Source organism: Silurus aristotelis, assembly GCF_946808225.1.
Source record: "Silurus aristotelis genome assembly, chromosome: 1".
Lineage (NCBI taxonomy): Eukaryota > Metazoa > Chordata > Actinopteri > Siluriformes > Siluridae > Silurus > Silurus aristotelis.
In genome coordinates, this window is record NC_139574.1 from 3,255,650 (window position 1) to 3,281,450 (window position 25,801).

General features: G+C 39.9%; 2 protein-coding genes across 4 annotated transcripts in view; one reads left to right on the plus strand and one right to left on the minus strand.

Moving 5' to 3' along the window:
* The window catches only part of LOC310727183 (rho guanine nucleotide exchange factor 4-like), a 135,884-nt gene extending 125,800 nt beyond the window's left edge, over positions 1–10,084 (minus strand). For both annotated transcript variants that reach the window (XM_083543418.1, XM_083543417.1), the window contains exons 1-2: positions 9,625–10,084; positions 4,483–4,512 (exon numbers count right to left, since the gene is read on the minus strand). In XM_083543418.1, coding sequence (XP_083399544.1) covers positions 4,483–4,512; positions 9,625–9,780 — 186 coding nt within the window. In that variant the 5' untranslated portion in view covers positions 9,781–10,084. The remainder of the gene's footprint in view (positions 1–4,482; positions 4,513–9,624) is intronic.
* A 2,851-nt stretch (positions 10,085–12,935) lies between these two features.
* arhgap29a (Rho GTPase activating protein 29a) overlaps positions 12,936–25,801 on the plus strand; it is a 68,817-nt gene continuing 55,951 nt past the window's right edge. For both annotated transcript variants that reach the window (XM_083544747.1, XM_083544748.1), the window contains exons 1-2: positions 12,936–13,115; positions 14,662–14,988. In XM_083544747.1, coding sequence (XP_083400873.1) covers positions 14,736–14,988 — 253 coding nt within the window. In that variant the 5' untranslated portion in view covers positions 12,936–13,115; positions 14,662–14,735. The remainder of the gene's footprint in view (positions 13,116–14,661; positions 14,989–25,801) is intronic.

Here is a 25,801-nt window from a genome sequence, read left to right on the forward strand (position 1 = left end):
TGGCCGACTTCTCCTCATCGTGGAATAAACAAACAGCTATTAAATCCGCGTGAATAGATCTGAGTTTGTGCAGTTTGCTACAGATGCGTTTTGCGAGCTCTGACTAGTGACGCTCTCTGACCAATCAAAGGATGTAAAAATGTGATTAGACGCCTGCTAGGTGGCCCCAGTTTCAACAACTCGCAATCTGATTGGTCAAAGCAACAGCTTCGAGCAGCATAGGGTTGATCAGAAATGTAGCTTCAAGCTTCATTTGATACAACAAGCATTGTGCATGTAATTTTTGTCCTTTTAGTGTACTTGATTTTACTCAGCAAAGAATCAGAAAACGAGTGTAATATGGCAAGACTAACAACACACACACATATACACACAAATGCAATGAAATCCAAGGAGACAGCAAACACACAGTCTGGAAATGGTTCATCTACTGCACATATTTACATTCTTTTTTCTCTCTCAGCTCTTCCAGGGGTCAGATGTGAAAAGCCGGAGGAGTGTGTAATGTCAACAGAGCGCTGGACGCTCTCAAGGAATGCTGTGGTGACGGACTGCCCCGCCCTCTGACCCACACTGCTTGGTCAAAAGTTTGTGGACATAAGATCGTTATATGTGCTTCTTTTTGAACATCCCATTCCGTATTTACTCCACTCTTCTGGGAAGATGTTTCACTAGATTTTATGGAGATTTGTGTGGAGATTCATTCTCCAAACAAATAGAGTCAATTCGATCCTAAAAACCGAGAGAGAGAAAGAGAGAGAGAGAGAGAGAGAGAGAGAGAGAGAGAGAGAGAGAGAGAGAGAGAGAGAGAGAGAGAGTGAGAGAGAGAGAGAGAGAGAGAGAGGGAGGAAGGAGAGAGAGAGAGAGAGAGAGAGAGAGAGGGAGAGGGAGGAAGGAGAGAGAGAGAGAGAGAGAGAGAGAGAGAGAGAGAGAGAGAGAGAGAGAGAGAGAGAGGACAGAGTCCAGAGGGAAAATGAGAGAACAGGAAAAAAGTGAGACAATAATGAAATATTGCGAGCCTGAAATGGAGATGAAAAGAGAGAGAGAGAGATAAAGAGAAAAAATACTACAAAGTAAGACAGAAGGAGACTTAAAAGAGAAGAGATGAATAAAAACAAAGAGGAAGAGTGAAGAAAGAGAAGGACCGAAAACGTCTGAAAATGAGAAAAGAATGAGAAAATCCAAGCATGTATGAAGGAGAGATCAATAATAAAAAGAGATTAGGAGAAGGAAAGAGTGAAAATGAGAAAAAAAGGGAAAAAGAAAAGGGAGGGGAAAACATGAGATGAGAGAGATAGAAAGAGACAGAGAGAGAGAGAAAGAGAGAGAGAGAGAGAGAGAGAGAGAGAGAGAGAGAGAGAGAGAGAGAGAGAGAGAGAGAGAGAGAGAGAGAGAGAGAGAAACTTGTCAGGAACAAAATTCACTCTTAAATGGTTCCTTAATGGTTCTCCTGATATTTTTGAGAGGTTTTTTGTCCTGGAAACATACTGTGATAAAAATCCTCTGGTATATTTCACACAGCACCAGGGTTCCTCCAAAAGAACAAGCTGAAGAACCCTGGAGATTTCTAGATTCAGCCCTGTATGCACTGAACTGCATGAACATCATGTGTCTGCTAAGAGATACATAAACCAGAAGTACGAACAAGTCTTCAGTTGATCTAGAACTGCTAGAACCAGAGAAATTGTCTTCAAGGAAAATGATTATTCTGGCTTGGTCCATGACTGGATGTTCCTCATCTGTGTTTACCCACTTTATTTCCAGCAGCTCTTTTAGATGTCTCTGGTTTTTGAACATTAGTCAACTAACATGTGCTCCTCTGGTTTTCTCTGGGTTTTGCAGACTACATCTAATTTGCTCCCATTGCCAAAGGTTTGTGGACACCTAAGCAGACGATTGGTGTGCACTTTTTGAGAATCCCATTCCACATTTAGTCCCAGTTTGCTCTTCTAATAAGCTCCACTCTTCTGGGAAGATGTTCCACTAGATTTTAGAGTGTGCTTGAGAAGATTCAGATGCAAGAGTGTTAGTAAAGTCAGGTAGTGATGTAAGTGAGGTGAGGAGGCATGGACTGCACGTTAACATCCATCCCAAAGGTGTTCAGTAGGGTTTGGAGCTCTATTGCAGGACGTCTTCCACACCAACCCATGGAAAGCAGGTCTTCACAGAGCTGGCTTTGTGCACAGGGTTTGCATTGTCCTGCTGGAACAGGTTTGGGTCTCCTGGTTCAAGTGAATGCAAAATCGTATTATGCCGCATCCAAAGTCCTGTACACTTGTGTGCCTGAAGCTTTTGTGGTAACCCGTTCTGAGGCATCTCCACCCATGCCGCTGGAATTTAACCCATTCGATTTCCGTGGCCCGGCGCTCGGTCACCGCTGGCTACATTCGCAGACACTTAGTGCTGCTCGATTCCAGAAACAACCCTTCCGATGCGGTTAGTGAGGTTTACTTTGGCTCGGGGAGAAATCACATGCTTTAGAAAAAAAAGCAGAAGACCCATTTGTGCAGTTTTTTGTTTCTCATTAAAGTAGATGCAGGTCATCACATAAAACATGTGCATTTCTATGACTTTGTTTGCATCGGTTTTTATTCGGTTCTGTAGTAGTGACTCAGAAGGGGAAGTGGTTAAAACTCTGGGTTAGTGATCAGAAGGTCGGTGGTTGAAGCCCAAGTTGCCCCTCTTGGGCCCTTAAGCAAGGCCTTAAACCCTCTGTGCTCCAGAGGGACTGCATCATGGCTGCCCCCAGCTTCCTAACGTTTGCCAGGATATGAGTAGAAAGAATTTCTTGGCTTTGTTCTGCTGATCGCTTTATCACCACTGCAGTTAGGACACCGACAAGAACCCAGGAGATCATAACACTTGATGTATTGAACATCGTGAGGTAAAACTCATACATTAGCCACAACGGATTAAACACTTTCACAACTCCGTGATTCCAAATCACTGTTCACGCGGTATTATCACCGGAACCTATTTTAAGTTGTATTTCATTTATAATAAATTTCACTCCCTACAATTGAATAGAATTTTGTTAGCAGTGTGATTTATTATTAGCATAGACGTACCGGATTGCCCGGACATGCTAGTGCAATTCTCACCCAATAACCTCCAACGACCCAAACAGAGGAGTTTTTTTAACAGCGTGCGACACTCCAACCTTCACCAAACACAAGATAAACATCATTCATATTGTATAAACAAACGTTTCCGTCTTTTTCGCTAAGGAAGTAATTGGAGGCATCCAGACTACCATAAGACTTTACCGCTTCTCTCGTGTAGACGAACTCGGTCTCAACCATACACCCCTAGATACGGTACTGCATGTAAACGTTTAATGCTCTGACTAAAAAGTCACCTTTGTGTTTGATGTAAGGGGTCCGCTAATCCCATGTAATCATCTATTTTTAGCTTTTATTAATAGCTAAACTCTTATGTTTTCTGTTTAACTTAAAAAGTACGTGTATGTCATTTTGTTTTGACAGATCTGGGCTTCAGAAACAGCGCCACTGGAAATGCTTTAGGACCAGACAGGATCAACCGGGGGTCCATGACCCCTAGGGGTTCCACGGTGGTACTGCAGGGGGTCCGCTAATTAATGTCGAATCAGAAAAAAATTTTGTTAAAAAAAAAAGAGTAAAAACATCAAAGATATAATATACCAATTTTTTTTTATATATTATTATTATTATATATAAAGTTCTAATAAAATTAAAGCTAAAGTTCATGTAAATGTATAACAGTCCACCTGACAGTAAAAGGAAAATGTATAAAACTGTAAATCTATTCAAATTAAAGACAACGTGAACAACTTCACAAATTATGTGTTTGTTCTGATGCATAAATCTTGTGAAAAATGTCAAAATATATGAAAATATACAGACAATGCTGCACAAACAACAACAACAACATAGTTCTAATTGTCTTAATATATAATATAACTATAATATGATTGGTTTCTATCAATATCAGTGGTTATGTTTGCCATATTTTGTATTAGGGGTCCCTGCTGCATTTCTCTATCGCCTATGTGATCGTTGACCTGAAAAATGTTGAAGACCCCCCCTGGTCTAAAGTTAAGAGTTTCAGAACGAAACATTTACTACATACTAATTACTATTTACTGCTTATCTACTACTGATTACATCATCCATTCAGAAAAACCACGGCACAACTAATCCAGGAAAACAAGTCCAAGTCGGTGAACCTGCTGTAAAATACACACCAAAAATACACCCTTGAATCATGCAAAAGTTTGCACGCCCGTTCGTGTGGAGTCCACACTGAGTGAACTGTTAAACAAGCCGAAGCCTGCACCAAGCCCCGGGGACACGAAAATAATAAAGGCGTCCAGCTGCCTGACGATTATAACACGCCAGTGAACAAACACGGACCCTCGTTATTGTCTGATATGAATGAATGAACGTTCGGCTCAATTCAGGGTGGAGGATAAACGTTGAAGATGAAAGGGGTTGTGCTTACCCGCGGCCCTGCAGCCTCGTTCCTCAGCTTCTGTGTAGGAAAAAAGACAGTATATTACAAACACAATGAGGATGGTGGAAGCGCAGCCCATGAGCAGTTGCTTTTACATGCAAATGAGTGTAAAAAATAACTTAACGAGGAAGTTTAGGGTTTCAAACAGCACTATTATTATTATTAGAATATACACTAGGAATTGAATATGCCAAAGCAATAGTTATAAACACATAGGGTTTAAGATAGAAACCCAAATTTGAGCCTTGTATCACATGAAAAGATAACAATTATAGTTTTATTATATTGTCTATTACACTAACACTATATGGACAAATGATTGCTATATCTTTTAGTCCCCATTCGTTTTTATAATGAGCTCCCCTGTTCTGGGAAGATGTTCTACAAGATTTTGTGGAAATGTTTGCTCATTCATTCAGCCACATTATAAAATGCTGAAACGTGAATAACGCGTAACGTGGTTTAATGCGTTAAAACGGCATTTTCAAAAGGCCAAACTCAGTAAAAACATTGATAATAAAGCAGACCATGTACAAACAAGTAGTTTGGTCGCCGTGTTAGTAAATTCAGGTGCTGATGGAGGTGACTTGAGGAGGGCTGAGTAGCATTCAGCGTTCACATTCAACCCAAGAAATATGGTGATCTATAGCAGGAGATCTTTCACTTCCACCCATGGAAAGCATATCTTTATAGAGATAGCCTTGGGCACAGGGTTTGCACTGTCATGCTGGATCACGTATGTGAAAATTTCATTCATTTGGAACAACTGTGGGACTCCAACTTTGTCTGGAAACGTCAGGTCTCCCAATACTTTTGCTATACTGTGAATCAATACTTGTAAAGCTGTTTATTTTAGGTTTCTGATTGGTCAGAAGATCTCTGATAATGTAGGTCCATCAATCAAACTTCCTTACTTTTATAGTACAGATTATATGCATTAGAAATCAAAACAATACCAGATACAATGTGGTGTTTAGCTTACAGAGTATATAAAGGCCATATAAAAGGTTATTAACTGCTAATTCACTTCAGAAGTTTCTCTCTCAGCACTAATGAGCCTGAAGACCAGCCTGAGGTCACACTCAACATCATCACCTTTGACTTAGAGGGACTGACATCTGACCTTTGAAGCTTTTCACATGTAGGTTGTGAAAGGTCTTCAAAATGTGCTACATTCCATAGTTATAAACACACACATGTTTAGCATACACACATTCAGTACCACTGAATTCAGTACAGTACAAGTGTTAATTTAGTAGTGTACAGTACTGACCTGAATCAGTAAGTGTTTATACAGTAGTGTACAGTACTGACCTGAATCAGTAAGTGTTAATACAGTAGTGTACAGTACTGACCTGAATCAGTAAATGTTAAGTCAGTAGTGTACAGTACTGACCTGAATCAGTAAGTGTTTATACAGTAGTGTACAGTACTGACCTGAATCAGTAAGTGTTAATACAGTAGTGTACAGTACTGACCTGAATCAGAAAGTGTTAATTCAGTAGTGTACAGTACTGACCTGAATCAGTAAGTGTTAATACAGTAGTGTACAGTACTGACCTGAATCAGTAAGTGTTTATACAGTAGTGTACAGTACTGACCTGAATTAGAGTGTTAATACAGTAGTGTACAGTACTGACCTGAATCAGAGTGTTAATACAGTAGTGTACAGTACTGACCTGAATCAGTAAGTGTTAATACAGTAGTGTACAGTACTGACCTGAATCAGTAAGTGTTTATACAGTAGTGTACAGTACTGACCTGAATCAGTAAGTGTTAATACAGTAGTGTACAGTACTGACCTGAATCAGAAAGTGTTAAGTCAGTAGTGTACAGTACTGACCTGAATCAGTAAGTGTTAAGTCAGTAGTGTACAGTACTGACCTGAATCAGTAAGTGTTAAGTCAGTAGTGTACAGTACTGACCTGAATCAGTAAGTGTTTATACAGTAGTGTACAGTACTGACCTGAATCAGAAAGTGTTAATACAGTAGTGTAAAGTACTGACCTGAATCAGTAAGTGTTAAGTCAGTAGTGTACAGTACTGACCTGAATCAGTAAGTGTTTATACAGTAGTGTACAGTACTGACCTGAATCAGTAAGTGTTTATACAGTAGTGTACAGTACTAACCTGAATCAGTAAGTGTTAAGTCAGTAGTGTACAGTACTGACCTGAATCAGTAAGTGTTTATACAGTAGTGTACAGTACTGACCTGAATCAGTAAGTGTTTATTCAGTAGTGTACAGTACTGACCTGAATCAGTAAGTGTTAATACAGTAGTGTACAGTACTGACCTGAATCAGAAAGTGTTAATTCAGTAGTGTACAGTACTGACCTGAATCAGTAAGTGTTTATACAGTAGTGTACAGTACTGACCTGAATCAGTAAGTGTTTATACAGTAGTGTACAGTACTGACCTGATTCAGTAAGTGTTAAGTCAGTAGTGTACAGTACTGACCTGAATCAGTAAGTGTTAATACAGTAGTGTACAGTACTGACCTGAATCAGTAAGTGTTTATTCAGTAGTGTACAGTACTGACCTGAATCAGTAAGTGTTCATTCAGTAGTGTACAGTACTGACCTGAATCAGTAAGTGTTTATTCAGTAGTGTACAGTACTGACCTGAATCAGAGTGTTAATACAGTAGTGTACAGTACTGACCTGAATCAGAAAGTGTTAATTCAGTAGTGTAAAGTACTGACCTGAATCAGTAAGTGTTTATACAGTAGTGTACAGTACTGACCTGAATCAGTAAGTGTTTATACAGTAGTGTACAGTACTGACCTGATTCAGTAAGTGTTAAGTCAGTAGTGTACAGTACTGACCTGAATCAGTAAGTGTTTATTCAGTAGTGTACAGTACTGACCTGAATCAGAACGTGTTAATACAGTAGTGTACAGTACTGACCTGAATCAGAACGTGTTAATACAGTAGTGTACAGTACTGACCTGAATCAGTAAGTGTTAATACAGTAGTGTACAGTACTGACCTGAATCAGAGTGTTTATACAGTAGTGTACAGTACTGACCTGATTCAGTAAGTGTTAATTCAGTAGTGTACAGTACTGACCTGATTCAGTAAGTGTTAATACAGTAGTGTACAGTACTGACCTAAATCAGTAAGTGTTTATTCAGTAGTGTACAGTACTGACCTGAATCAGAAAGTGTTAATACAGTAGTGTACAGTACTGACCTGATTCAGTAAGTGTTAATACAGTAGTGTACAGTACTGACCTGAATCAGTAAGTGTTTATACAGTAGTGTACAGTACTGACCTGAATCAGTAAGTGTTTATTCAGTAGTGTACAGTACTGACCTGAATCAGAAAGTGTTAATACAGTAGTGTACAGTACTGACCTGAATCAGTAAGTGTTTATACAGTAGTGTACAGTACTGACCTGAATCAGTAAGTGTTTATTCAGTAGTGTACAGTACTGACCTGAATCAGAAAGTGTTAATACAGTAGTGTACAGTACTGACCTGATTCAGTAAGTGTTAATACAGTAGTGTACAGTACTGACCTGAATCAGTAAGTGTTTATACAGTAGTGTACAGTACTAACCTGAATCAGTAAGTGTTTATTCAGTAGTGTACAGTACTGACCTGAATCAGAAAGTGTTAATACAGTAGTGTACAGTACTGACCTGAATCAGTAAATGTTAATACAGTAGTGTACAGTACTGACCTGAATCAGTAAGTGTTAATACAGTAGTGTACAGTACTGACCTGAATCAGTAAGTGTTAATACAGTAGTGTACAGTACTGACCTGAATCAGAGTGTTAATACAGTAGTGTACAGTACTGACCTGAATCAGTAAGTGTTTATTCAGTAGTGTACAGTACTGACCTGAATCAGAAAGTGTTAATACAGTAGTGTACAGTACTGACCTGAATCAGTAAATGTTAATACAGTAGTGTACAGTACTGACCTGAATCAGTAAGTGTTTATTCAGTAGTGTACAGTACTGACCTGAATCAGTAAGTGTTTATTCAGTAGTGTACAGTACTGACCTGAATCAGTAAGTGTTAATACAGTAGTGTACAGTACTGACCTGAATCAGAGTGTTAATACAGTAGTGTACAGTACTGACCTGAATCAGAGTGTTAATACAGTAGTGTACAGTACTGACCTGAATCAGTAAGTGTTAATACAGTAGTGTAAAGTACTGACCTGAATCAGAGTGTTAATACAGTAGTGTAAAGTACTGACCTGAATCAGAGTGTTAATACAGTAGTGTACAGTACTGACCTGAATCAGTAAGTGTTAATACAGTAGTGTACAGTACTGACCTGAATCAGAGTGTTAATACAGTAGTGTACAGTACTGACCTGAATCAGTAAGTGTTTATTCAGTAGTGTACAGTACTGACCTGAATCAGTAAGTGTTAATACAGTAGTGTACAGTACTGACCTGAATCAGTAAGTGTTTATACAGTAGTGTACAGTACTGACCTGAATCAGAGTGTTAATACAGTAGTGTACAGTACTGACCTGAATCAGAGTGTTTATACAGTAGTGTACAGTACTGACCTGAATCAGTAAGTGTTAATACAGTAGTGTACAGTACTGACCTGAATCAGAGTGTTAATACAGTAGTGTACAGTACTGACCTGAATCAGTAAGTGTTTATTCAGTAGTGTACAGTACTGACCTGAATCAGTAAGTGTTAATACAGTAGTGTACAGTACTGACCTGAATCAGTAAGTGTTTATACAGTAGTGTACAGTACTGACCTGAATCAGAGTGTTAATACAGTAGTGTACAGTACTGACCTGAATCAGAGTGTTTATACAGTAGTGTACAGTACTGACCTGAATCAGTAAGTGTTTATACAGTAGTGTACAGTACTGACCTGAATCAGAGTGTTAATACAGTAGTGTACAGTACTGACCTGAATCAGAGTGTTAATACAGTAGTGTACAGTACTGACCTGAATCAGAGTGTTTATACAGTAGTGTACAGTACTGACCTGAATCAGTAAGTGTTTATACAGTAGTGTACAGTACTGACCTGAATCAGAGTGTTAATACAGTAGTGTACAGTACTGACCTGAATCAGTAAGTGTTAATACAGTAGTGTACAGTACTGACCTGAATCAGTAAGTGTTTATTCAGTAGTGTACAGTACTGACCTGAATCAGTAGTCGAAGTGCAGTCCAACAGATGATATAAGCCCAAAGTGTGAACTTGGCTCTTGTGTATGTCTCAAGCTCCTCTTCGTTCCCTCCATCTTCTCCTGAACCTCTGTCCACATCTTCTTCTGCACTCTCCTGAGCTTCTCTCTCCATCTTCCCCTACTTAATTTTACTCTTTCCTACTTTAAATTCATCTCCACACACTCACAGGCTCAGGCAAGAGACGAACAAATACACTCCAAGCTCCATGCAAGATTCTGCACACACCAGAAACGTTCTGCTTCAAGTGCAGGTGGCTGTAGATCCAAGCTGTAGAGATCCAAGCTGTAGAGATCCAAGCTGTAGAGATCCAATCTGCGGAGATCTGAGCTATAGCAGTCCGAAGTGCAGGGCTCTGGGCTGTAGGCATCTGATCTGTAAAGTCCTGAAATGTAGAAAATTGAGCTGTAGAGATCCCACCCACTTTTTCTCCATTTAGGAGACGGGGGAAAACTGCAATACTTTACATGGCCACAAGTAGAAAACATTTACACTCACTACAGCCTGTTAGAAATTCACTTGCACACAGACAAAACAAGCAAACAACCAATTGTGGAATGATGTTCCACAATTCCCTCTTGGTTATGTTCCTCAAAACATTGCAGTTTAGCATAAGGTCTAACTTGGTCTGCAACAATGTTTGGGGATGTTCAGGTGTCAAAATAACATCCACATGAATCCCAGGACCTAAGGTTTCCCAGCAAACATCACCCTGAAGTACCCAGAAGTACCATGAAGTACCAGGTAGGAGCTTTTGTTGGTCTATCAGAGTCAGAGTGAACTTTTTTCAGCATTTTCTGCAAAACTAGCTCTTCTGTAGGATTGGACCAGATGCTCCAGACTTCACTCTCCATGTGCATCTCTAAGACATGAAATCCCATTACCCTGTTACCTGTTCACCAGTCGTTCCTTGAACCACATTTGGAAGGGATAAACCACAGGAATACACCATAAAATCAGCTGTTTTGAAGATAATCCAACCAAGTTGTCCAGTCATTAAAGTTTTGCTTATTAGATCCTCATGTTTTCCCATTTTTTCTTGCTTCCAAAACATCAAATATGAGAACTGAAGGTCACATACTGTCTGAGATATCTTGCGTCTTGACAAGTGTGACTAACAATATATTCGTTATTATTCATTTCACCTTTCAGAAAATTTGGTGGATCTTCTTATCCATCAATGCTTCCTGAAGAGGAATGTAGTCACACAGCGCCATCTAGTGATATTAGTTGGAGATCATTAATGGCCTTAAAAACCCCTGAGTTGTGAGATGCAGTGGTGCAGGAGAACATGTAAGAAAAGGCATCCATTCATCTACTCTCCAGTCAATCCATCCATCCATCCATCCATCCATCCATCCATCCATCTATACATCCATCCATCCATCATTCACATATCCATCCATTCATCTATTCATCTATATATTGGAGCAATATCCAATCAAATTAACATGCCTTGAGCTTCTGCAAAAGAAACTAAAATCTAACAACCACTGTATTTCTCCAGAAGACAACTTTGGCTCCTGGTGAAGGACATGGAGACATTCATGTCTCCATGTCCTTCACCAGGACATGGAGACATTCATACATCATCATGAACTAATGATCTGTCGTGTGATCTTCATTGTCAAGGAGGACTATTCTCTGGTTGTATGTGATAGAAGAGTGAAAGTGAGAGTGAAAGGGAAAGTTTATAGGACTGTGGTGAGACCTGAGATGTTGTATGGTTTAGAGACAGTGGCATTGAGTAAAAGACAGAAGGTGGAGCTGGAGGTAGCAGAGCTGAAGATGTTGAGATGTTCGTGGAGTGACGACGATGGACAGGATTGGAAATGAGTTTTTTTAGAGGGACAGCGCATGTAGGACGTTTTGGAGAAAAGGTGAGGGAGGTGAGATTGAGATGGTTTGGACATGTGCAGAGGAGGGACATGGGGTATATCAGTAGGATAATGCTGAGGATGGAGACACCAGGAAGAAGGAAAAGAGGAAGATCAAGGAGGAGGTTTATGGATGTGGTGAGGGAAGACATGCAGGTAGTTGGTGTGAAAGGTAGTAGAGGACAGGGGGGTATGGAGACGGGTGATCTTTTATGGCGCCCCCAATGGAAGAAACCGAAAGAAGAAGAAGACTATTATCTGGTTGTATCACACTAAAATATGAATTATTTGGAGATAATGATTGTTCAGGAAAAATGAGCAAAGAATTCTAGAAATGTGATAAACACGTGGAAGTCACAAGGTGGGTTTGAAGTTCATGTGTATTCTGTGTCTGTTCACACCCTCATACTGATCACGTGAGTAAACACACGCGCACACACACACACACACACACACACACACACACACACACACACACACACACACACACACACACACACCGAGCTTAGACTGCACTGTAATTTTATAATGCACCACTAGATGGCCTAGTTCTCTATCAAATCCTCTTAAGTTACTGCTTTTATTGTATAACGCTCTAAACTAAGGCTGAAATTAACTTATTACCTATAAATTAATGACGTCATCGTGCCAATCACGTGTAATAATTATGACGTAATTAACTTTTCTTATAGTTATATAGATGAGAGTAATAATTAGAATAATAATAATCTGACCTCCTGGAGACGTGCCTAAAAGGGGAGGAGCCAGAGGAACACAGCCCCCTGTTCTGCAGCCAATCAGATGCTTGAATATGGAGGGCGGGATTTGTATAGAAAATTAGGGCGGGGTCTGTACATATAGTAATAGTTATTAAAGAATATATTATATGATATGGAAAGTGTGCACAGCAATTATTGTTAAAATAGCAATTAAAATAATTATTATTTATGATATTTATTATGACATTAAAGTGTTTCTTATGTCAGATAAGATAAGAATAAATACAAATAAAAAATCATGAAATATTCTATATATACACATTTATTTAGAAAATACCAAAAATAAGAAAAAAATAAAATATATATATATATATATATATATATATATATATATATATATGAAATGAAATAAATGAATAAATGAATGCATACATAAACAAATAAATAAATAAATAAATAATTAAATAAATTTAAAAACAATTTAAATACTGATAAAAGAAAAGAAAAGAAATAAAAGAAATGAGCGATTTAGAGTCACGTGATTTCCAAACCCTTTTGGGCGCTTTACCGTTTATTCAAACACAGGAGAAGTGTTTTTATTGGATGGAGGCGTGTCCTTTTGAAAGAAGGGGCGTGGTCTGTGCGGATGATAGGCGGTATTTGGACAGTTGAAGGGGCGGGGTTTATTATCCGTGGTACGAGTTCATGTGAGAGATAGTGGAGACCGAAGGGGCGCTTCTCTCTCTTTTTCTATTTTATTTTCTTTCTTTTTCTTTCTTTCTTTCTTTTCTTTTTTTCTTTTAAACTTTCTTTGTGGATTAATGCCATTTCCAAGTCCAGAGATGTTCTGCAAGTGAGTGACTTTTTCCAGCATGTTTTTTCTTTATTCTAAGGGGGAATTTAAATACCCAGGGAAATGATCTGGGGCTGCTTTGAAGCATTCAACCATTTCATTCCTTCTGCAATGGAAAGATCAGAACCAGGTTGAGACCCCAAGACCCCTTTTACATCTTTATTATTACCACCCACATGGACTGGCTCATGATCCACAGTATTCAGTCTTTATTCTGATGCGTTTTATATTTTCCCCTAGAAACTATTTAAACCCTGGAATTTGATAAAGCAGTTTAAACAGCTGTGTTGTGGAGGAGAGTGGAGACTGAGCTCTTCTGTTCTGGCTGATGAAATGATCAGGAATGCACGTCTCCACTCTCCTTCACCAGGATTATAAGTTCCAGAGGTGTTTGTTTTTGTGTAGAGTTTGTATACTGATGGCAGGATGAATCGCTGAATTAGAAACAGAATTGCTGTCTAGATTGGCATGTATGGTACACCTGCACTTCAGGATATATGCCTTCTGTATATTATATAAATGCATTTGAGCATCTAAGTTTTCCAGCCATATTTGGTTCTTCTCAAGATGAAGGTGAAGGCACTGGAATCCATCTAGGAGACCCAAAAATGGCATGACAGTGCAGCTGTGCAGAAACCCAGCTCCATCTCTGTATCATTTACAGCATTTGGCAGAGCATCTTACAATTATCTCATTCATATGACTGAGGATTAAGGGCCTCGCTCAAGGGCCAAGCAGTGGCAGCTTGGTGGTGCTGGGATTTGAACTTTCAACCTTCTGATCAGAAGTCTAACATCTTAACCAGTTTTACTTACGCCAGTATTCAGGATCAGGACTGATATAAACACCAATTCCTTGAAGAACGAACCATGCAGACGATCTTCTCAGATCCGTTCTGCCAGACTTAAACTCGGTTCATTCACTAAGTGGAGATTTGGGATTTGGATCTGCTACGTCGGATCAGATGAAGATAAACGCTGACATCGTTGTTCAGTGCATTAAACAGATCACTGATTGATGTTAACATGGAAACTAGTGTGGATTTACTTCTTGTCACGATTTGGTGGGAAAAGTTTGTGGACACCTGACCCTAAGACTGGCTTCTTTTTTGAACATCCAATTCCACTTGGTAGATGTTCCACAAGATTTTGTGGAGATTTGGACACTAGCCTCAAGTGTTAGTAAAGGCAGGTTCTGATGTACAGTAGGTGATGTGAGGAGGCTTGGGGTGCAGTCAGCGTTCACAGCATTCATCCCAAAGGATGGGAGATCTTCCACTCTAACCCATAAAAATTGGTCAAGCAAATCCAAAGACCTCTTATACACTTGTTTACCTTGAGCTTTGTGGTAGAAGTTTAAAGAAGAGACAAATATGGGTAAAAAGGCAGGTGTCCCAATACATTTGATATGCCAACTGTAAAACTATGCCATAATCAAGTCCAATCAAGTTGCAGCTATACCAGGTTTCCAGCAGAACTGGGGTGTATCCAGGCCTGGTTCTGATGAACGTGTGTGTGTGCGTCTGTAATCCCTGTTCTGTTTCCAGGAACCGCCACCACCGCTGAGGTACGTGTGTGGAATCTGATTGATTCGAAGCGAGTTTGCAGTTTGCAGGCCGGGATGTTCGCCAGCGGGATGCTGCAGCAAAGCAGTCTGGGAAACAAACGCTCCATCGTGGGCGTCACACGAATCTCCAGCTCGCACTTCTTCCCCTCGGGTTCGGGATGGGGATCAGGTTCCAGAGCTGGCTCCATTAAGACTGATTCGCTCAGCTCTATCAGCTCCGACCCGGAATACATCATGCAGCTCGTCAGCGATGTGCGGAAATTTGCTGATGTTCTGCTTCACCTCAAGGAAGCGTTTCACGCCAAAGGTGAGCTGCCTCCAAAGTTCTCAGTCTCAGAAGTTGGTTTTGGAAGTCCACAGTGGTTTTTATTTATTTATTTATTTTTTTGCAGCGGTCGAAACCAGAGTGTTTTTGGTTCTGAAAATGGCTGTACTTTCAAAGATTCTCCACTTATAATAACAGTTTTCAGTGTGGCTGAATCTCTAAAGCTCTTAATCCTGACATTAGCACACGATTCAAAGCCTCAAATTGATCAACCCTCAAATTTCTCAGCTCCACTGTTGTAACAAAAGTAATAGCACTTCTGGTTTCCAATGTTATAATAACAGAATGAAGTTCTCAGACCCAACAACAATCGTTTGAATCCTCAATTTCATTCTAAAAGTAATTACGGTGCTCAGACTTTCTCATTTCCAAAGTTAGGAGGCAAAGCTTGTACCTTCAAAATGATGGGTCCAATAGACTGAACAGTGGTTGCAAGTTTCAGTGATCTCAGCCTGAGAGTAATTACAATACATATACTTCTCGTTTCTGATCTTATGCTCAAATCTTGTAATTCAGAACTGCGGTTGGATCTCCATAATTATGGAAGGTGTAGCTCAGCGGTTAAGATGTTGGCCTTCTGATCAAATTCAAATCTCAGCACATCCAAGATGTCATTACTGGGCCCTTGAACGAGGCTCTTAACCCTGAGTTGTATAAATGCGGTAATTGTCAGTTATAATGGATAAGTGTTTCTGCCAAAGTCAGTCAGGATTCATAGGTGCTGAACCATCAAAGATGTTCCAGCAGTCACACCATTTAGAACTTCTTGTTAGGGATGAACCCTCAGTCCAGAATTGTGAGTTATCATTTTAGACTTATAGCAGTGGTTGCTGTGGGGAAGTTGTTGCTCAGTGGTTAAGGCTTTGGGTTTATTTTCGGAAGGTCATCAGTTCAAGCCCCAGTATCAACAAACTGCCACTTTTGGGCCCTTGAGCAAGACTCTTAACCCTCTGTGCTCCAGGGGTGCTGTATCATGGCTGACCCTGAGCTCCAAACACCATTGCAGGGATGTGCAAAGAAATAATTTCATTCTGCTGTAAAAAAATAAAATAAAATTATAGCAAATTTGACAATTAAAAAAAAAACCTTTGTTCTCCTCTTTACTGGTCCAAATTCCCAACTAAAATAGTTGGACCCCCAACATTTTCATTCCTGATATTCACTAGAAATAGACCTTCAATGTTTTCTACAATGGTCATATTCTTAGAAAGCTCAGTTATTATGGTTGAGACCTCGAATGTCTCCCTCACAAAACCACTGTTTTCAGTCCTCAAGTTTTCACAGTGGCTGAACCATCAACATTATTTTTTTTATAATAAGGCTGGAGCTTTCAAAGTTCTCAATCCCAAAGCTATAAACTTGGTGGAACTCATCAAGTTTTCAGCGCAAAAACAATATTAAGCAATGGCTGAATGTCTCAAGAACCTAAAGTGTATCAATGGCGGTAGCTCCAAAATGGTTCTAAAGCCGTGATTCCTGAAAGTGAGTTATTATTGAGGTTCATCTGCTAAATAATATGAATTGGAATTAGTTTCTATTCACTGTATACATTTATTATACATAGTATTTTTCTTGGTGTTCGGTATAAAGGCTGAACCTTTTCCAGTTCTCAGACCAGAAGTTGGTTGAACCCTGGTGTAATCAGTCCACGAGCGATTACTATGTTTGAAGAGACAAAGTTCTCATTTCTGATGCAATGATTGTAACCCTACAATTCTTTGTTTCTTCCTTCTAAAGCTATACATGTGGTTTGAACCCCAAATGTCATCAGTCTGAAAGTAATTACAGTGGATAAAGATCCAAAGCTCACGTTTCTCAAGTTATAATGGTGGTGGTAGCTCAGAGATTGATGGTCCACTTTATGGTTTTCACAGTGGCTGACTTACCAAAGTTATTAAAGTGGTCAAACTCTGAAAGTCCTCATTTTCAAGAGTTGTAAAAAGGGCTGAACCCATAAAGTTCTTGGTCGAACTCCCATTGTTCTTAGTCCGAAGGGATTTACAAAGCTTGAAGATCCAGAATACTTATGCAAGTTTAAGATTCCTTGGTGTCATTGATTTGCCACTGTGGGCAAATCGATAAAATCCTCACTCTTTGAGTTTTCTTGAGGGCTGGAACCAATCCAGTGTTCTGATTTCATAATAGATAAAGACATTGTCATTGTTTTCTTCAGCAGTTTGTTTGTATAGCCAACAGTTTTAATGCTTTATATCCAGAAATGTTTGGATAAACTCAATCCAGGCAGATTGTCCCTTAAATGGGACAATAAATGTATTTTGTATAATAACAATAATAAAAATTATCTTTATTTTTATAGTGCCTTTAAAAAGTACATCTCATAGCACTTTCCTAGCATTAACAAAGAAATAATAATATGTTAATAATAATAATAATAAGTGAATAAAAAAAAATGACAGATACATCACAAAAAGAATAAATAAATCTTAAATAAAATTAGAGGGGATTTAAAAACACTAAAAGGTTCGGCATGTCTAATCTCAAGGGGAGGGAATTCCACAGTTTTGGAATATGGGAGGAAAAATCCCAATCGCCCACAGAATGTAAACTGGTAGGAGGACAACTAAAAAACCAGAATTAGGGGATCGGAGCTCACGCCTTGAAACGTATACTGTTAAAAGTTGTGTGGAATAAAGTGGCGCTATTCCATGCAGGACTTTATAGATCAGCATCCGAATTATAAAACCAATCCGCTGGGATGAATAAAATACAAAATAAAATAATAATAAAAATAAATCAAATAAAGAAGTGCTATTGCACATTTTTATAAAGAAAAAAAAATCAAACGTATTATTGCACAGAAGAATACAGAGATAAATAAGTTAAAAAAGTGGAATTGCATATATTTTGATTTTTATTGCACAGAGCATTTCATGATGTACAGTAGATGTTTCCCGGGGCGAAGGTTAAAAAAAGCACATAATGCAGTTGTGTGATTTAATGTCGATTTAGAAACCCAGAGTTGCTCAATTGTTTATAAAAAAAAAAAAAAACATGGGCGCAGTCTTGAAATGTTTCCGAGATGAAAAAACTTTATTCTGAAAATGAGAGTCGAATGTGAAAGCGTTAATGGAGCCATGGGATTGTTTCAAATGTTGTATTATGAAGCAAGACGACAGGACTGAGCGAGTTTTCCGTTCCAGATTAGCTCACGTGTAAAACGTGTTCGCTTTTGTCCTCTCAGTCGTTCGCCTGCTGGACCTTCGGCTGAATTCAGGTCCTGACGTTTTAGCGCAAGCCGCAGTGAAATAACACAGGGTTTGTATGATGGTGGTTCTTATTACCTGTACTATAGTCAAGCGTAATGTGTGGGTTGGGTTTTGGAGGCTTGGGATCTTCCTGGAGGAAACTTTATTTAGAGAGAGGGAAAAAAAGAGAGAGAGAGAGGGAAAGGCATAGAAAGAGAAAGAGAAATCATTAATTGCACAGAAGAAAAGATATGTTCGAAGCATGGATTTGAATTCAGCTAGTGTAGAAGCAGTTCCAATGCATAGTGGTGGGTTGTTTCACAGCTTGGGGGCCACTGTGGAAGCTCGATCATCTCTTCGTTGTAGGTGAGGATGGAAGATCTCAAAATAGGTACTGTAACGGACTGGAAACCAATGCAATTAGCGTAAAATTGGGGTGATGCGATCACGTTTGCAGCGACTCACGAGCAGACGGGCAACCGCATTTGAAACCATTAGAAGACGAGAGATCGAAGAGAGAGTCATGTGGAAATGAAGGCGTGAATTTCAGTTTCAAAGCTTAAAATCTCTGCTTAAAAATGATTTGACTTTAGGAAACCGGCATCAGTGGCTAAAGCTGGTGCTAACTATGCTATTGACAATGCTATTTGTCCAGCTTAAGACTTCTATCAATATCAAATCTTAAGGTTTTTGTATTGTTGGAGGTATGATGAGAGGGTATCTAGACCGGTTTCTATTCGAGAGTTCATTTGGACCAAATTGGTTAATTTGGGTTTATTGTCATTCCGCAACATTAAGTTGTTAGTGAGACAAAATTTTAAAGCTCAGGACTGAGAACCATGTCAAGCAAACATTGAGCTCTATGCTGGGGTCTAAAACTTTTCAATATTTCCAGATATCCAACATAGAAATGTTTAGAGGGATAGATAGCGAGATAAAGCACTTTTTCCCCTCTAAATCAGTCATTTGAATTCTACACAGCAGTCCTGTAAAGCTCCATATAAAGCTATAGGCTAATCCAGGCTCATGGGTAGATGTTGGCACTGTAATGAATTAGTCCATGGGGGGAAAAGGGGCACGACAGGCATCTGATCTCGATATTTAAATAGTGAATTCCTGCATTGTGGGAGTACTCAGCGGGGGGAAAAAAGAACTGGAGAATAGTACACTACTGCGTAATTAAATGCCTTTTTTTTACCCCCTCCTTTCCTTCCATCCACTCCTTCGGCTAATCTCAAGTGAAGCGTTTGGAAACCCTTTTGGGGAAATGATGAAAGAGTGAGAGAAGATTAAGAGGGCGGCTGCTCTTGCGTGTGTGATTACTGCATTCCGGGTCCTGCCAGGTTCGGCTCGGCTTGGATCGGACCCAGCGAGCTAATCCTGACCCGAATACACCGCTTCTCTTAACCCTGTACTGGGGCTCTTTATCCAGACCGGCATTTAATAACGTTAGAATGGTAAGAATTTGTTGTGGCCGCAACACTTCACTGAGATCCTTCACTTCCTGTGTGTTTGGGGAGTCTACACTCAGTAAAGTGATGGGATCTGGGAAAACTCTACACATGAGTCATATAGGCTTTGCTTGGCTTAATTTCAACCTAGTAAGATCTGAGGGTGAAGGAAAAAACAAAACAAAACAAAAAAATATATATATTAGTTTGTGGTTGACCTTTTTTAGTAAAATTATAAAAAAATAATTATAAAAGAGGGGAAATTCAAACCTCCAACACAACACACGTTTATTCACGACGTCCTTTCTTTACTCCGATATAACAAAAATAATACACTCCTGTGAAAAATCATTTTTAAACACTAAACAATTGGTCCCTCGCACCAGCCGCGACTCTTTTCGAAGCCAAAGCACAGGTTCATTTGTTTTATTTTTGAATTTATATTGTGTACTAATTATTGTTGTGTTTCAGATTTATTAGGGACAATAATTTGTACATAAAATACCATTAAAATGATTTTTAGATTAACATTTTTGGGTGTGTGGAACGGATTATCTTAGTTAACATTATTTCCTATGGGAGAATTCGCTTTGCATTAATGCTCTATATTGAGTGTGTTTTCACTCATAATTAACACATTTGCATAAAGCGTCCATATTGGTTCATGCCCATGTTGATTAGAGTATTAAAAACTTAAAAAAAAAAGTAAATTAGAAAAGTAATAATTTAAGGTACAATTAGGACAGATGCTAATGTGCGATTAAGTTCACTCATGACAATTTCAATTAGTTTTTAATTGATTTTAATTAGTAGATTCGCTAGTTTTATTATTTACAATAATTTTGACCAGTATTTTCTATGTAAATTGATTTCTCGTCGCTAAACTATTTCTCGAGCGCGTTCTCGCAGCACCGCCATTGCTATGTGAATCTGATTCATCGCAACACTACGGAGGCCGAGGCGTGTCCTGAGAGTCACATAGACTACAGATTGACATGGCTGAGGTAGAGCTGTAACTTTCTGCACACAGAACAGGAAAAGAACTTGTATTTCATTGGAAAATCATAGGGCACTTAATTATGTAAATTGATGATTTGCTGTCTGTCTCAAACAAAGAAATATAAAATATAATCTGCACCATATTAAATTGCAGAGCATCATATTTCTTTCACGTTGCATCCCGTTACATTCCCAGCCTTTGTGAGGATGGAGTCTCCAGTGTGAGGGCTTTGTAACAAAAAAGGAAAAAATGTAAAGAAGAAAAGAGAAGCCGGTGAGGGAACGAGTGCTACTATAACGTATAAGAGAACAGATCTACAGTGGTCCCCCGGAACCGTAGGGGCTGCGGGGGTGCGTCCAAAATTTGCGGATTGCAGCCCCTACGGTACCTTTGTAGGTGTGTGGGTGTTTAGGGCAGGTAGGTGCTTAATGGTTAAAGCATTGCATTTTAGATCCGAAGGCTGTGTTCAAATCCCAGTTTCACCAAGCTGCCGTTCCCGGGCCCCTGAGCAAGGCCCTTAGCCCTATTGCTGCTCAGTTGTTTGAATGAGATCAATTTAAGTCACTCTTGATAAGGGAGTCTGCCATTTGCTTTTTCTCCTTGAACTAGGACACCCACACCTGTGGGAACATCTTCCCAGAAGAGAGGAGCTTATTAGACCAGCAAATGGGAACTGAATGTGGAATGCGATGCTCAAAAATGCCCAGGTGTCCACAAACTTTTGTCCAAATTGTGTAACTATAGCCGAGTTTGCTTCACCCTCCCACTTTAAGGAGAAGTTTGAAGGGGCCGATGTTGACCTGAGCTGGAGCTAAGAGTTAAATAGGTGGCGGTAGTGGTGATGCCAGTGGTTAGGAGTCAGGATGGAATGTTGTCTTTTGTTGGTGAGTGCTTGACCTCGTTCAGCCTGGAGAGCCGTTTGGAGAGTGTGTGACTGCTACTTCACACCGCCAATGTTGATCCATTCCTCCATTTACTCTCTCTTTTTCTCTCTCTCTCTCTGAAATAATGGGACAGTCCAGGATTTTTTACATAGTCCAAATTTTTCCAAACGTGTCTCTCTCCTTTAGAAACGTTCTGCTTTTTTAGCTCTTAAGGGGAATTTTTTTTCTTCTACAAGAATGTCCAACGCATGTGATATACTCTTATGCAAAAAAAAAAAAAAAAAAAAAAGATAGTAAAAGAGTAACTTGGCTCTCTGAGTCATAGGATTCTGTTTTTTCTCTTTGCAATCTGTCCAAACACAGGAAAGGGCAAGTTACGGGGGGGATGAGAGGGGGAGGCTAATTGGCCTGCAGAAAAAGAAACTCGACTCAATGCTGGACTGGGTAGTGGATTTCAGCCTCGGGAGCCAGCGCATTATCTCAGGGTCAGGGCTGAAATAAAGACTAATTCCCTGAAGAATGAACCGTGCCGATGACCCGCTCAGATCCCAGTCGCCAGACTTAACCTCGGTTCCTAAACTCCGAAGAGGTTTGGGATTTGGGTAAAGATAAAAGGTGACCTGGTTGTTCGTATCACTGAGTGACATAGAAACTATGTCCTTTTGAACACCCCATTCCACTTTCTGTCTTCATTTACTCTTATAGTAACCTCCTCTCATCTGGGCAGATGTTCCACAAGATTTCAGATTGTGTTTGTGGAGATTCAGCTACAAGGCTGTTAGCAAAGTGAGGAGGGCTGGGGTCCAGGCAGTATCTCAATAGGGTTAAGGTCCAAGCTCTATAGCAAGAGATCTTATACTTGCAACCCATTGACAGCAGATCTTCATGGAGCTCACTTTGTTTGAATTGAAAAACTCCTGCTTTTTCGGAAGTTCAGTTTCTCAGGACATGATCTACCCTGTCTGTATGTTAATTTGACTCCTGACCCAATGGTTTGATCCCGACCCAATAGAAGCACAAATCCAGGACTGGGCTGCTCAGTGGAATTTCCTGGATTCTGTGAATTGAATAAATCTTTGGTCCAGGATCTGCAGGTAGACATCAGCTGGATCCTTATCTCAAGCTTCCGCAAACGTTTCCATACCTAATTATGTCAGCGTGTCACATCCAGCCGAGGAGACTCCATGTCTGTGGCACTGAAACTTTATGAAACTGGAGGAGGGAGAAGAGAGAGAATTGGTGTCTTAATGTTTTTCTTTTCTCTCGTGGCTGATTCTCGGTCTTTGTTAACGGAGAAGGTTCAAGAACAGGAATCAGGAGAGGCCATATTTGTTCTAACTGTTTGTTTTGTAATTGAAAGCCAACAAAAAAGTTGATGCATTGAGAAATAATGGTGGAATTATATGCTAATTTTCCTTTTTAAATGTTAGTCCTTACAGCTTCAGAGTCAAGATTTTAACCTGAGCTCAGATTATTGTTTCTGCTGAGTTCTTCTACACGTTCTCCCGGTGTACATGTTGGTTTCCTCTGATTTTTTTTACCTTGTAATTTGCAAGAGTATTTAAAATGAGGTTATTGTCAGCCTCAGATATTCCTGTGACACCTTTTTTTACTACACGCTTCAGTATCTTGAATGTTAGTATCTCTCTGTTGGCAGTTTCAGGTGTTCATTTTAAGTAGGAAGCAAATTTTTATAGCAAGATATAACCTCTGAATGACAGATCTTTCATCCTGAGTTTGTAGTACTGTTTGCAGGCTTTCACATGTTGTTTTCTTGGTTTCCCACGGTGCTGCCCTGGTTCTTCTCACCTCCCAGGTGACTCAGAATTACCCCCAGGTGTAAATGTGCATGGGAATGGTTTTCACGCCTCAAATCCAGCATGGATTCCAGGCTCATGCCTAGTTTTCCCCTCAACCCACCTCAACACTTAGCAGGACCCTGGGATTACTGAAGATTAATAGACATCGTTGTACCCTAGTTTTTGTAATTAGTGATTAGTTAAAGTTCTGCTCTGGTAACCTGGAAGTTTAAACCCTTGGATTATTAGGAAACTTTATTGATGCTTTATAAATGTTTATCAAATTCTCCAGCAGTATTGATCAGACATTTTGCAGATGAATTTACATTTATGGCAGTTGGTAGATGCCCTTATCCAGGGTGGGCGTCATAGATATTTTAGATAATTGGAGTAATTTCGAGGGCAAGGTGCTGCTCTCATTTCTTGCAGCATAGGTCAAAATCTCAGAACAGGACTAGTTAACCAGTGACTATCCAGACCCAAGGCCAGGTAGCAGACAAGCAGGATAAACTGACCGTCAGCTGGCTAGCGTCACTCAGCGTCCACCATATTGAGACTGTGTCTATTTCCTGAGTGAAACCAAATGTAGAAATTCCCAAACAGTATTAAGGTCAGTTAGTAGGTCTCCAATAATTTCACATTGATTGACCTGTAATCAGTTTTAAATAGGATCATGAGACATCTGAACTTTCCAGCCATAGGTGGTTCTTTCCAAAAGGTTGGAGGAACACAATTGTATAAGACCTTTTTTAAATGCATGACGCTTGCCCTTTACTTGAACTAAGAGACTCAAACCTGTAGGTATAAAGATACCCAAACCATGATGATATTTGAAGTGGTTGGAGTGTAAGATCTTGAGTTTTCTTGATATATTGAAACATGATCTCTCTAACCTTACTTCCTTCAGTACCTTCCATCAACACCCTTGTAGCTGAATGAAATCTCCACAAATTTCCACAAAAGATCTAGAGCAACATCTCTCCAGGGGATTGGAGCTTATTATAAGAACAAATAGAGACTAAATGTGGAATGGGATATCCAAGAACAAATACCACTCTTATGCTAAGGTGTCCACAAACTTTTTTCATTGTAGTATATATTCTTCGCTATACTCGCCATGTACAGGCAGGTTTGAAATCTTGAGTATGTCAGGAAGACCTGCTTTTCTCGTATATTCCAGACGGTGGTTATATGGATGCTGTATGTTACGGGTCACCGAGCAGCAGTTAAGTGGAAGTTCCTACAACAGGCTGTTGTAAATCAGACGCAGCGCTGTGATTGGAAGTGATTCAAACCCCATTCACTTTGAGTTTATTGTCTTGGCGGCGCGCAGCTCCGGAAAGGAACCCCCGTCTATTCCGTGTACACTCCTACAACAATGACCGATGTCCGCTTCGGGAATTGCACGCTCGGCTATTCAAACTCGCTGATGTGAAGCCGAAGCACTTTTGTCCTACGTATCATCTTGTGCGTTTTTTGTTCTTTGGGAGCCCCTGGCAGAAATTGGCGCGAGCCTCGTTTTCCCATGCAAGAATAGCTGCAAGTTTTGAGATCTTGGATCTCCCGGGAGAGTTGCAGTCAGCCCCGGGATGCGATCTCTTTCTCTCTCTCTCTTTCTCTCTCACTTTCTTTTTTTCTTTCTCTTTTTTTGTCACAATGTTGTGGCGGTCACCTTAAATGGCAATCTCTTGCTCTGTCTCTTTCGAACTCTGGACCTAAAGCTCTAAAGAGACGCCTGAGTTTTTATGGGTTTGACGAACAGATGCTGGAATTGTGCCTGGTGTAGTAGAACGCCCGGGTCTAGCATTGAGACGCCCCGCTTAATGATGTCCTCACAATGCGAGAGGGGTTTGTGAACTTCCACAGAGGTCGTGACCCTGTCCAGGAACTGCAGCGCGCGATAGACATGCCGGTAATTGGACTGGATTATTTTAGGGTGCCTGGGGAAGGCCAGCACCCTTAAAGTTTTGAGTTTTTGTGTGTGTGTGTGTGTGTGTGTGTGTGTGTGTGTGTGTGTGTGTGTGTGTGTGTGTGTGTTTGTATACAGTCCTCGAGCAAACACTCAGTAAAATAGGATTTCTGCGACATCCCATAATACGAGCTGCGAAACATTTTTTTGTTTGGGTTTTTTTGTCCAATTATGGTCAATTTACAGGCAAAAAGTTTGAACCTCTGTGCAGCTCCGCCCTCCAGTAGCTCAAATAAATGCCAAATAAATGTCAGCTGTCCTTGTAAAACTCTGGCTGCATGCATGAGAAAGACTCAGGCTGTGCCAGAAATTCTTCAACTCCACAAAACGTCATCCAAAGCAGATGGCAGATGGACAAAAGTGTGTGGACATCTGTTCATAATCACATTGAGGTGTGATACTTTTTCTTAGAACATCTCAGTCACCATATATTCCCCATTTTATAATAACCTCCACTACTGGGAAGATGTTCCACCAGAGTTCTGT